We start from the raw sequence: 14,622 nt of genomic DNA, 5'->3' as shown, positions 1-14,622 counted from the left end.
GGACAATCATATACTGACTTACAACTGTCACCGTTCCATTGGGAAACAAGGTAGAGCTGGATTCCATCTCGCCAAGACCTCCTTCCCAGTCAATCTCCGCAGCAGGCTTTCCTGTGGCTGCTGTACAAGTGGCTGCTACTGTCCTATTTGCACCATCTATTAGAGGGTTTGGTCCTTTTGTTAAGCTCACAACAGGTTCAACTAGGGAGGAAAAAAGAAATTAAACAAGAAAGATTTCATATCTTTGGAACTGTTGTTGTATAACTCTTTTACACAGCATGTCAGCCATTTGCATTTGCTTAACCCATGCTAATCAGATATCCCAAAAATAAGATCACCTTATATATTAGAGACAATAGCTCTACAAAGCTTTGATCTATCAATACTATTTCCCTCTGTCCACTCACTAAAGTTTAAAGTTGCTCAATCACTACATTTAACCCACTGACAGTCAACTCTGATGTGGTTGAGTTCAAAACACCTTCTACAGTACCTCAGCTGCAGTGTCTAACAATAGACAACTTGGGATATTGGGTTAAAACTATACTGTGATATTTTAAAACAGCTGCACTTTCTAGTGTTATACTTCAAGTATGAATAAGTACTGTCAGTTCGTGTCATTTCAAATCCACTTAATTCAGTATTTAAACATATGACATTATGAATTTAAGCTTTTGTTGATCAGTACAACAATACACATTGATTCCATGCTGGAACTGACAGTTAAACTGTAAAAAAACTGTTTTATTATATATATACACAAATATATGCAATCCAATAAGTACAAATATAGATAGTATACATAATTTATAGAAAACGTTTATGTTCCTGATATACAAATAAACTGGTTCTATGTATAAATAAAATTCTGGCTATAGATATTCTTGTGAATGAATCTCTATAAAAGTAAAAAAAGTTTAATTAAATACTATGTCTGATATACAAGAAATCTTCAAGTGGAAGATCTGACCTCCTTGTAAACACATTCCTTGCTCCAAAATTTTAGAGTCTTAAAAAGCACAACTCCGTCTAAAAGGTAGAGTTCCTAATGTACCAGTCTACTGCTGAGGTCCAGACTGGCAAGGTTTTTTTTTAAAAAAAATCCTTCTCATTTAAGAAATCTGTAGGTAAGAAATCTCGCAGCTCAAGTCAAAAATACTATCTGATGTTTCAGATACCTAAAAAGGTTTTGCTTTTTAGGATGGCCCACTTCTATCACCAATACTAGAAGAAGCACATTTCCCAGTAGCATACCAGCCTATTACACAACACTTGTCTTTTCATCTAATGAGGTTATGGGAGTCCTCTGAAGTGAAGTCATCACTACACACCACAGCGCTTTAGAATCCACCACAGTGGACCAGCCCTCACTAAACACAAAGCAGGGACAACTCCTGCAACTTTTGTGCCTATGAGTAGTTCACAGAATTGCTTTCCAAGAAGTTGAAGCTGACGCGCACATCTCCCAAAATGAAACAGAGCAGAGCTGGCAACACCTGGCAAGATACGTCAGCTACCTATACTTTAAAGAGATAACTGGGTAACAAAAGATCTTCAACTTCAGTGAATTCAGTGCCAGAATTGGGTTTTGAATGTTTTCTCCTCAGTCTAACATTGATGATGGCCGAAGGAGGTGGTTTATTATTTCCTCAATTACACTAAAAGGAAAGGCTGCTGCTAAAGCGATATTATACATGAAAAAAATCTTTGCTGTTCTGTGCTCAGCAGTGCTTAAAGAATACACCTCATTACTAAATTGAAGGTTGTTTGAGCAGACAGAGTGGATTATTTTCTACTTAGTTTTTCTGGATGCCTATCCTCTGTGACCTATGCTAGTGAACCTACTGTAAATAAACAGGAGGGTTTTTCTACCAAGTCCGACACACACTCTTCTAGATCTGGAGCACCCCTAACAGAGCTTCTTTCAAAATTCAATTCCCTGTTTTCCAATGCTAGCAACAACTAAAGCTTTCTTCAATAAACTTGGATATATAAACTAATGTAAATAGGAAGCATTCTATCACCTCAAAAATGCCTTCATAACTAGTATGGATTAACATTATATAGCTTTGTAATTTGACTCACAAATTTCCCTGATTTAATATAACAGTTATTGTACCACTCCCCCTGAATCACTAGCAGTAACTTTAACAGCTTCTGTAGGTATTACTGAAATGCAGAACTAAACACCAAAATTTACATTTATTTTCTTACATTTAGCTTTTCAGTTACAGTTATGTCTGGCTTTTCATGCCAGAATTTACAGTCTCAAATTATTTCAGCTAGAACTAAAGTTTCATGTATTCTATTCCTTTGAATTTAAAGAAAAAAAAAGAAAAAGAAAAAGAAAAAAATCACAGAATGGTAGGGGTTGGATGGGACCTTCAGAGATCAGAGTCCAACCCCCCTGCCAGAGCAGGACTATCTAGTCTAGGGCAGGTCATACAGGAACGCATTCAGACGGGTCTTAAAAGTCTCCAAGGAAGGAGACTCCAGAACCTCCCTGGGGAGCCTGTTCCAGTGCTCTGGAACCCTTACAGGAAAGAAGTTCTTCCTCATGTTGAGGTGGGACTTCCGGTGCTCCAGCTTGTGTCCGTTACCCTGTGTCCTATCGCAGGGCATAAGTGAGAAGAGATTGTCCCTTCCTTCCTGACACCCAGCCCTCATATATTTATACACATTAATTAGATGCCCCCTAAGTCTTCTCCAGAGGAAAATCGGTACACAGCTCCAGAATTTTTCCTCTACTCCTTTGTGAAATGATACACGTCAGCAAGAAATCTTAATTACGGTAGCAGAGATCGCCAAATCCAAAGTAGATGCTCAGTGTGCTGGCTTCATTTACCATGCTTTTAGAAAAAAAAGTCTTCAAGTACTAAGACATAGTAGCCAGAGAACAGGATCCAGAAAAAAAGCCTTTAAAAAGCCTAATTTCTCCTAAGATTATAATGATTAGGGGAAAAGTGTACTTTGCTTTCTCAAATGACATGTAAAATTTGTGAGACTGGCCAGTTCCGGTTTATTGTATAATTCTTAGTTTTACACTTGTCTGAAAGACACAAAGCTGAGGTATTTGAAGCTACTTGACTTAATAAAATATACTGATTCCCAGTCAAATGTGAATTGTTGCTTTAGGTTTTTTTATACTCCACAAATAGTTAGGCTTCTATTGTCACATCTTCCCATAAATTGAGATTAAGACTACACACCAACTAAAAGATAACAGCCACATACTGTGAAGTGGAAAGCAACTACTGTTACAATGCTTATTTCCATCATCTAAACTTCAGGATTGTTCTGTTCCAGCAAGTGAAGCAAAACCAGCAGAAACCCAGCTTCATGTTCCACAGCCTAATTCACTCGTGGATTAAGATAAATATATTGTGAATTAATTCTTAATTACAAGGGTCCATTGGCATCTCACGTCTCACAATGGGAAACAGTTTTACCATTTTCAACTTAAAAAAAGACTACCTGAAGTGTGGGTTTCAGAAGCTTTCTTGTAGGATTCGGGCTCACATTTTTTCCTTGAAGTGTAACTTCCATACACACACTTCTGTAGCAGTCCTCTTTTGCCCCAGGACCATTCAGTGTGCCATGTGAATCACACTGAAGCATGCCCTACAGAATTTCACTGCTCACAGGGGTGGTTGGGAGCAACTGGGAGATCATTAGAGAAGCTGCTTTGTCCACTCTGTAGAAACATTATGCTCTATGCAGGTCAAATGAAAAAAAAAAGATGGTGGGGAATACGCTTATTTTGGGAAAGGAAGCCATCAATCCCACAAGATTCAAAAGCAGAAGGGACCTGCTTCCACAGTATAAGAGGTCAATGGCAGTGGTAGTTTCACCAAAACTCTTTGAAATAATCACACTAGCTACACCGACTGGACAGAAAATATAAAAATGTTACTGCATATGGATTATCTCATTCAAGTAACTCAAGCAGAATAGTCATGCAAATCCAAAGCACTATTATAGCATGAGTAATATTCAAGTTATGAGAAATGGTGGCTGAACTATGGAAGGTAAACATGCAGATGTTTAGGAAGTCTCAACTAATTCGCACATCTGTGTTAGCCCTTTTAATGATTCATGACCACTACCTAATTTAACCTGACTTTATCTACCTTCATCTTACATTTGTGTTGACAGATGTCTCGTTGCTCAAATCCTGACAGTTCTTTACTGAAGAAAAAAAAACCCACCTTAATAAAGCATCCAGAAAAGAGCGAGCCTTAAATCCTATTGCATTAACTTTCCAGGCCACAGTTTCTTCTTGGTTGTAAGCACCTCCTAAGCCTTTTTCAACTGCTTCTTAGTTTTAAAACTGATTTTCTTCTGTTACTGTACACAAGAGATCTGTGTGAAATTGTTATCTTGACACCACCAACAGGATTACCACTTACCATTAAAGTCACTAATTCTTTGGCAACACTGGGAATTGTCAGACCCTTCTTTGTCATAACTGACATTTACTTCACTATTTCCAAAACACTACTACTACTGCTTATTTTCTCACCCCTCAAAACCAGCAGCTTTATATTCCTGTGTAACTTACCCTGCCTACTAATTTATCCTTTATTATTGACTTCGGGTTTTATTGTTGTGCCCTTTCTGTTTGGCTTTTTTTTTTTTTTTTAAGACCAGTCAGTTCACTAATTTGTTATCTACTTGATACTTTTTCTTGCCCCAGATTATTGCATGACACTTAAGAAAATGTACATGTCATCAGCTAGTACTTTTCAAACAGCATTATTTAATCAGAACTCAGAGGATCTATTTCCATACTGTCTGACATGCATCTTCCTTTAATTCCTTATTGTAAGTTTCTATGTTAGTGTCTAGGATCTACTCATGGTAACAGATGCACCACCTTTCATATTCTCAACCATACAGCTCATTTTTCACTTCTAGCATTGGTAAGAGATAGCCTGCAGAGGAGTAAGATCTAATCTATCAGTACTCATGCTGAGAATTCTACCTTAGCAAGACAGTAGAGTCAAACCAAACCAAGTATTAAAAACAGTCATGTGCAGTGCTCAAGCTCTGCACATAAAAACAGCATTATAACATAAAAATTACATTATTTCTGCAAGCTACCCTGTCTCACACCATCTCTTCTGCCTTCCAACACCATCTTGGCCAATTTAGTCAGCATCTTATGAAACAAACAACTTGACACAAAATTCTTCCCAATTATTTTGCCCTAGTTTATCATGGTAAGTTTGAAGAACCTTCTTTACACAAGACCAATACACCTGTTTGACCCAAAAAGCATTTTTATGTTTTCACTGACTAAACCTCTTCTTTCACAAGATACTTCCTTAAGTGGAAGTGAGCTAAGTTACAGAACCCATTAAGTCTGTCAAGCTTAAGTAGTGTAAACAGATGTTCTAAATGTGGTCTTAAGTGTACTGTGGCAAAATACAGGACATTTTACCCTGTAGTTATTTTTTGCCTCCATTTGTCTTCAGTGTCTCTGCCTCACAGCATGCAAGCATCTACTATATCAAAACATAGAATTGTTTGAGTTGGAAAAGGCCTTTCGGATCATGGAGTTCAACCACTAACACAGTACTGCCAAGTCCACCACTAAACCGTGCCACATCTACAAGTCTTTTGAATACCACCAGGGAAAAAAAACCCACTTCCCTGTGCGGCCTGTTCCAATACCTGACAACCTTTTCAGTTAAGTAATTATTCATAATATCCAACCCAAATCTCCTCTAGTGCAACTTGAGGCCAGTAGTTAAGTATCTTAAGTCACTGTCTTAAGTAGAGTTCTTTCAAAAGAAGCCCTGTATTTTAACTCTAAAACTTTAAATGCATTATCTTATGTACTGTAAAACCCATCATTTTAGAGGTATATGACAGGTCCTTGAAATTTAGTAAAATTTTTAACTTGAAAAATTAAAGATCTATATAAATACTTATATCCTTGAGTGCTCTGTATTGTTCTGTCCTGGTTTGTTTGCACCTAGATAGCTTTAACTTTCCAAGGCAGATTCATTATTTCCTGCCTATAAAGCCACTCAAATACTTTGGAGGCATTATAAAAATATACAAATGCTAATGCTAAAGTAAGAGTTACTGGAGACTTTGAGGACTGGGTTATATTGAAACACATGATTAAGTGTCCACTACACATAGGAAAGAACAGAATAAGAATAATAATAACGATTATTATTATTAATAAATAATAAAATAAGAACAGACAGGGACTAGGAAAAAAGGCAATGCCACTTGGACTGGAAACAGTTTCAGCCCTAGAACATGAATTCTCCTCACTTAAGGGAGAGTTTCTTAGAAGAGTTACAGAACACACTCAGAATAAAGGTGATTTTATTAAATTACATGAGGTTTCAAATTTTGATTTGAGCTACTCCATGCATTAAGATTCTGCTGACCTCAGGCCAGTAAAGCTCGAAAGTTATTCAGTTACATGCATATTCTGAAAACCATACTTCCCCAGTACTGTTACCACTGAAGACTAGATGTTGGTGTAGCACAAGTTTTCAGGACAGAAAATGTGCTGCTGAGGGCACTGAACAACAGATAGCTACACAGCTGTACAGGTAAACCAAGCAGCTGCTAACTGGGATGGAAAGGCATCCTTTCATGTAGTAGTTGAGTTTTGCAATCCAGAGGTTGATACCAAGTCACTGAGAGGCTTACACCTATCAGAAACCAACTATATCAACTACTAAAACAAAACAATCAGGACCACTGTATGCTTGACAAATACACATTCCAGATGCTATTTTTGAGAATATATATCCTATGAAGCAAGTTGCAGTCCTACATTATCAAATGCAGAGTAACACACAGAGGCTATAAATTTTCTTTCCAAGTTCCTCCACGTTCTCCATAAACCTAAAATTTGAAGGGCAAAATGAACACAACTATTAATGCGATCCAAAAAAAAAAAATTAAATCTTGGGAATAGGAACTGTCTAGAAGAGACAGTATGTTGATAAAGCACAAAGGCTGAAACCTGATGTCAAAAGCCTGCTACAATAGGCACAGACATCACCACCTGTACAGACAGAAGACAGATGGAAAGGAGAACCATAAGGCTCTATGCTCGGTATATCAAAGCACATCTGTGGTGAAGTTACTAGTTTCAAACTGGATTAAGCCACTTGCTTTGATGTGTTTATTTTGCCCCACCTTGTGGTGAAAACCAGTTCATATACTGTGGTATAGCCATCTCATTAACCTCATAGTCGCCTACTACTGTGGAAAGCAGAGATTGAAGGCCAAGACCATAAAAATATCAATCACATTTGTTTACAGAAGTAGCCATTGAGGATCACCTCAGCAGCAGAAAACATCACCTGATTACTTGCAGTGGATACAGAAATAACTTATGCTATTATAAGAAGCTACAGTACTATAAGGAAGAAGGCAAGCCAATAGGCTTTTGAGTTTCAGGATTGAGTAAACCATTTTACTTCATATTGCACTACTACCTGAAGACTACCTGTGCTTTAGTACTAGTCCTTTATGACTGCAGTACTGAACCCTCAACAAGACAAAAAATTAGTTTATGTGAAAATCTGAGTTTAAGTTTCACATTATGACTATCCATAACCAGTCAAGGGCTTGAACTGCCTCTTCCTTCCCTGAAGTCCCAGTACCTGTCCAGGCAGTTTTGCTTGACATTTCTACTGTTCTAAGTGCACAGATCACCAGCCTCAAGCAGCTAGATTAACGTATGATATTAGCAACACATTTATGAGGGAACTTAGCCAAGGTGATAGCTCAGGCCGTGTTTAGCAGCATCTCCACACACACACATACACAGAGGTCCTTAGTATCAGCATTGCCAGGTCTAAATTCTAAACAACTGTCCAAACGCTTAAATTAGCACAATGCTTACATAGGGCCTGCTTGCTTATTTTTGAAGATCTGGACAACCAAAGAGAAAGTTCTGAAGAAGCAAGACCCAAAAGTCTCATCAATTATTTTAGTAAGAATACAAAAGCCCACGTTATGAAAGACTGTTCTGTATTTTCATTGGGTTAAAAGGTAAAATACAACATATTAGTACATTTAAAGAATTTCACTAACAAGCTTGTGCCATTAATTTAATCTCTTCCCATAAGGAAGTTGACTTACCTAGTACTGTTACAGTTGTTGATGACTGTGTATTTCCAAGTGGGAATGTAACTGCTTTGCAAATATATTCTCCTGCATCAGAAAAGCTTACATTTTTTAAGATGATTGTTGCATCACTGAGTGAGTAATTCTTAAATGACAGTCTTCCTTGGTAGTCTTCTTGAATAGATATTCCATATTCAGGGTGATGTACTGCAATAGTTTGTGAACTTTTACCATGTGTCTTCTCCCATGAAACTTGTATTATTGTTTCATTCACATCAATTATGCATTTCAGTTCAACCTTCTTCCCCCAAACTGCTGTCACTTGCAGATGAACAACTGGTCCAGCTAAGGCACCTAAAAACAAATTAATTGTTAATTGGTACACAGGAAGGTTACGCCTCTAAGTCTTCATATTAATAGCTTTTCAGTCATTATCTTGCCTTTTTCAAAGGTAACTCCTACTTTCTTGTGATTTACCATATTCTAGCTGATTCACAGCAGTGTGTAAATATTAGGAAAGCATGCTTTAAGCAGTAACAAAAATATGTAGCTCAACCATTCATCACATAATTCCAGCACTAATACACAACCTTCTACAAACGTGACGTGGTAATTGTGTAAATGGTGTATCCATCTTCTAGGAGTTTAACTATGTGTAAGTATTGCAGGTATTCAAATTTACTGAACAAACAGCAATCAGACATGGTACTTTAGCAGTCCAATTACTGCTCCAAAGCATCAGGTAAAAATTTAAATGAACTGCACTTCTACTTTCAAAATATGGGACTCCTAACAAAAGATAATTTAGGGAGGAATGAGGAAGTGAAACTCTTACCACTTACCATATCAGGAACTACTTAAAAAGCAAAGCAACAATTAAAAAATAACAACCCACAAATTACTCCATCTTAACAGTGATAGTCAATCTAAGAATTTAATTTTAACTTGGGTATCCTAGTTTCCAATAAAGGTATGGACCATCATAGACATTTTTTCTCCTACACTATAATGCAGCATATTCACTTCTCTGCACTAACACAGCAAATATGCAAGAGCAGGTATAGTCAAGTTTGCTTAAAATTCAATGTATTTTTCTATTTAACAGCTAAAATACCTTCCACGGTAGCAACTGCATTCTAAGCTCAACATTTTATACTACATCCTTTCAATGAAAGCCACCAGGATAACTAAACCAAACATATATATTTTTTTTTCTTTTTGCCAAACATGTTCTAGCAACTTCCATCATTCATTCTCTTGGAGTAAACTAACATGACAAAAAAAGACACACCTCAATGTCTTAGTCCACACCATATTTCTTTTTTACTGTGCTTAAGTTTTAACAGAACCATTTCAACTGCTCTGATTTTCACTTAAGCTATTAAGTTGGTACTCAAGCCGTTATTGAGAAAGTTCATATATGGAACAAGATTCAAGTCTAAATTTTAGTAGTACCGTTTTCCTAATCATGGAGAAGTCACTGAATTTGAGACATAAGCTGCCTTTTCAGTCAACAAGTTCCCACATAAGAGAAACCATGTATTCAGGAAAAAATTCTCCATAAGCCTTCACGTATGGATCCACTGTTAATAACTTCCCATTTACCATCAATTATTTTTCCCTGTTCAAACAGTAACTAAGTCAATGAAGTCACCTAAACAAATGATTTAAAGATTCAGCTACAGATTTCTTAGTATAAAATTACTGACTAATGCAAATGGTCTGAAAACATTAAGTTGCTCAAAAAAGAGGCTGGTGAAATGAAAATAAGTAGCCAGAAACCCAAAAAAATTGATTAAGTTTCACATAGAGACTATCTGTCATGGCTAATCTACAAGTAATTTGAATGCTCCTCATGCCTCTTGAACTAATACCTATTGTTGAGACAGACATCAAACAGTTGCCCTCTTTCCAACAACTGAAATACACAATTCTGCCCAAAGTTTGTCTCCACCTGCCATTGCTACATTTAAGCGTGAGGAGTGCTCCTTAAAAAGCATTTAACTATTGCTTTCTGCTCAATATGTAAATCAGGCTCACAAGTTAGATTTCTGCAGTGTATTTCAGGATGTATAAGATATACATATTCTGTAATGTCATTTAAGTAAGGAACAACACACTTTTGTTCTGAAATCAGAAATGTGCAATATCTACTGAATTAACCTGTACTGAACCTTAACACAATTATCAGCTGTAACTCCCAACAAACTTAGTACAGAAAGGCCCTACAAACAAACTCACAGTGAAGCTGCTCAGACTTCTAGGAAGCTAACAAACTGAATGAGAAAGTAATTCTAATTAGTGGAATATACAAGCTGTTTTGTGTTTGATGTGTTGTGAGGCATTTTTTTTGTTGTTTCTTGTTTTGTTTTAATGTTACATCTACTTCCAGTAATTGGAGGCTTAAGTTACATAAAGATAACTAGAATAATTTTAAAAAGCCTATATTCTACTAACACTTATCCTTTTTTTCAAGATGTGAAAATAAAACTTTTTTCCCACCAAGGAATACTTCTAACTACTCATCTGTGCCATGAGTGGCACAATTTGTACCAATTGTTCTCACATTAATTGCAGTAATATTTTCAGAAGACACTTCTTATTTTTGCTGCTTTCAAGATTTACAGACTCCACTGAGCAGGCCTGCCATTTTTATGTACTTAAATGCATCTATAGAACAGTAACATCTCATTGTTCATTTACCTTTACCAAGAAAGGAAGTAGAGTCACTAGATCAGCACATCATATTTTATGCATTTATCTAATCTTCTGACACATGTTCAGACTCCAAATACACACACACACAAAAAACAATACAGGCTCATCATTTAACTTGATCTTACAGATAGTTTATATGATAGCATATCTGCTACAAAGTGTTTAAAGTTTAAAAATAATTTAAAGCTCATGTGAAAATAACCACATCTTTAATTTGCAATAACATCTCTGTTTTTAATCTTCAGCCAGTTATTTAACTAACTTATTTTGGTTACTGACCAATCAAGCTCACAGCTCAAACTAGCAAGTTAATTACTATTCAGGGCTCTCTGAGACTTGGGACCACAACATGTATTCCACTTGACACAGAGACTTCCATTCAAGAGTCAGTATTTTGCTCAGAGATTGCACCCAAGTAATGACTAACTGCTACATGTCTCCTCCAAAAGCTTTAGAGGCTTACAATGCCCAAGATTCTGAAGAACAAGACACTAAAAGGTGACTTGATTCATATCCTTAACTGATCCAAGGTACTGATGCATTAAGACACTCTTACTGTTTTAATAAACCCCAGCCCTTCTCCTTTTGAAATTTAATACTGATATCCCACGTCCTTTGCTTAGATTTTCACAATGTTGATGTCCTTGCTTATTGTCATTCTCAATATCCCTTGAGGAAACAATTTGTATTCACTTACCAGTCAAGATCTTATTCTGTAACCCTTCAATGCAAAAACAGAATCATGAAGTTTTCTTGTGTTTTTCTTTAGATTTGACAAAGGTCTTGTGCTTCTTTTTCCCCCCTTTTCTTTTTGCTCACTCATAAGACATAAGAAACCGCTTATGTCTTTCCTCAATCCTGTGTGCTCTGACAGGTCCTATGTGCCAGCATGTCTTTGAAACACGGAACGAGGTTCTTGGATAACCTGCTTAATTTCAGACACTGTCATATGACATCACTGGTGGGTTACAATAACCACTTGAGTATTATGTTGTGCTATGGCAACAAATCCCACTCATTCCAAAGCTTTGAACCTAACTATCATTCAGCCTGTACAAATATTTCAGAAATTCTTCTCTGTACCAATCAGCCACACTTTTGCCCTTTAATGAAACAGTTCATACGACTGCTTACATTGCACAGAGGATTTACCTTGTTTTGTTCAGCAAGACTGTTCCATATTCAGCCCAGTATTATTGTTATCTCCAGTACCTTTAGATGTTTCAGTTCTAGCCAAGTCCCTATGCCCTAACTGATTTTTTTGATCACACTGTGACCCAATCCACGCTGGTAATACTTCACATCCAAGTCCATCACAAAACTACTTTGTATCTAAAGCTAGCAGAAGTTAAGCAGGTGGATACTCATTCTAGTTGATCTACTTGACACACCTATTTTCCAAACTACTTGCAAACATGCTAACAAGACAATCAACCTATTTCGGAGATAACAGTTAACTGCATGCAGCCACTGGCAGTCCACATCACAGCTTCTCTGCCTGCAACAGTTCTCTAATTTTAAAAACGAGGACTTGAAAAAAAAAAAAAAAAACAAAAAAACCAACAAAACCAGTTACTGTTCATGGCTCTAAATCTACTCATTAATACCATGAGAGTACCCTACCTAAACCTTGAACCTTAGAATACAAGTATTTCAAAGCTGAACAATGGGTTATCTCATTTGAGAGAGCAGGGAGGAAAAGCATAACCTTCCTGCTAATATTTTTGGTAAAACACCTTCCAGAAGAATATAGTTTTGTCCTTTTGAGTTCCGACACTCCCCGACTCCCTCATTGAAATGAGCTGTAGCATCTCTTCATTTTTCTATCCATTCTTCAGAGAACTACACAGACCATATTTCAAGACCCAGTACTGCAAATGTAGCTCAGTAAACCATACAAACTATTGTTCAATTTCAGATAAATACTAGATTTTGTATTTTTTTTCCAAACAAAATTTTTTTCCAAGTTTACATTGCATCCTCTAGCTCTCCATTTTGAGACCACTGCAAGAACCTTATTCCAAACAGCAGGGCACTCACCATTCTCACTTACCTTGTCAAAAAGCAGTTTGACAAGTAAGCAAAACCAAAAACCCCACACTTCCAGATTATAAATGACAGAATTAAGAGTTGTCTAATATCGACCATGATAACAGAAGCTATTCACTAATATTTCTTAATCTTCTCTCACTAACTGAAAACAGACACTGAGGAAATACAGGGTCTTGAAAATAATAATTCTTAATACAACTAAGTATTCATGCTACAATATGAGAGTACTCTCCCATATTTCCAGAGTTGTGGTTTGTTGTAATAAGCAACAGATTTAGAGATTTTCTATGTGGAACGGTCATGCATAAGACTAATGACAAAACCCACTGATTTTGCTATATGCTATAGAACCATGCCCAGCTTAACAGCACATGGGTAAGACAAAGGGACCACCCTGACACTTCCTAGCCACTTACTTTGCACGGTCAACTCTTTCCACAAGACCATACAGCCAAACTGCAGAAAAGTAGGAACACTTTTGCCCTACATCAGCAAGTTATTCAGATCATGGATATATCTGGCCTTGGCACACACTAACACAGGGAATTAAGATAGCTCCAATCAAGAGCAGAGAAGAACAACAAGAGCATCTCATTGTAGTGACAGTAAGTTGCTATGTCAGCAGAACTTCCCATGAAACACTTTTAAGGTCAGGCTAAGCATTATTGTTAGGTCAGTTTAATTTTAGCTAACATCAGAAAGCTTAGACTCCTTCTCCCAGCCCTCCTCCTCCTGCATCAGATTCATCATATACCTAGGAGCCCAACCTACAAAAACTCACTTGTTTTATTACTGATTTAGCCTTCTGAATTAGCTCACTCCCTGCTCAGTCAATTACAAGTGGCAACTCACCACAGGCAAGGAGAACACAGCTGCACATGCCAGTGGCATTTTCAGATTTGTTTACCTAGAGAATCAAATCACTTGAGGACACTACAAAAAAAAAAAGCCTGGAAAAATCAACTTGAGACTCTATAAAAATATACACTTAAATTACTAGGAAGAAGTCGGTGTGTGTCTTTTGAGTTCCAGAGCATGACCAAATTACAGTGTCAAAAAAAGATCAGAACCAAGGAAGGATAGATTCAAGATTAAGTGGTACAAAATGCTTTAACACTAGCTTCCAATTAGAATTGCTAAGCAAGTACTAAGGAAAAAAACCTGCACCTATAACAAAGAGACAGCATTATAATGTAGTGTCAATCTCGCCTAAGTACCTGCTTTATCACAGTCCTCACTAAGTGGAATGCTAGTTTGTCGGTGAAGATTTTTGGGGGAAGTAGGTTAGGAGCAAAAACAGCATGAGGTTGGCCTCTGTATTACATTTACTAGATTCGGCTCAACTTTCCCTTTTTGTACAGCACTCTTCCTTTAAAAAAAAGCAAACCAGATGTATAATACTTCAGTCATAGAAGAGCAATTCTTAATATCTGGGTTGGTGATAACGCAACAGTGTAACAGGCACACAAAAGCCTAGAAGGGGGAAAAAAAAAAAATTGTGAAACGAGGCATGGCAATTGAGTAGTCTGAAGCCAAGACTACTGAAATCCTCTTAGCCTTTCTATGCGTTTGCCAGCTATCTCAGCACGCTTCTTGACTTTAGTAATACTCAGTCTCTTGAATCCAGAGGTCAACTCTACCTGATACTAAAATGGAACTAGGGACATTATGAAAACAATTGTTTAAATAGTGACTTATTCCTCGATCTCTCGCATTACACTGATTCATAACTACTGTCTCACA

The 14,622-nt window shown here is 36.9% G+C and overlaps 1 protein-coding gene across 1 annotated transcript in view; it reads right to left on the bottom strand.

Annotated features, from left to right (window-relative positions):
- PVRL3 (poliovirus receptor-related 3) overlaps positions 1-8,463 on the bottom strand; it is a gene marked incomplete at its 5' end in the record, with an annotated part of 18,331 nt that extends 9,868 nt beyond the window's left edge. The window contains 2 exons of the mRNA XM_008936574.1: positions 1-201; positions 8,125-8,463. The exon at positions 1-201 is cut by the window's left edge and continues 114 nt beyond it. Coding sequence (XP_008934822.1) covers positions 1-201; positions 8,125-8,463 — 540 coding nt within the window. The remainder of the gene's footprint in view (positions 202-8,124) is intronic.
- Positions 8,464-14,622: the final 6,159 nt, after the last annotated feature.

Source organism: Merops nubicus, unplaced genomic scaffold, assembly GCF_000691845.1.
Source record: "Merops nubicus isolate BGI_N331 unplaced genomic scaffold, ASM69184v1 scaffold15563, whole genome shotgun sequence".
NCBI classification, from domain to species: domain Eukaryota; kingdom Metazoa; phylum Chordata; class Aves; order Coraciiformes; family Meropidae; genus Merops; species Merops nubicus.
The sequence above is the reverse complement of the archived record's forward strand: the minus strand, read 5'-3'. Positions and strand labels throughout refer to the sequence as shown.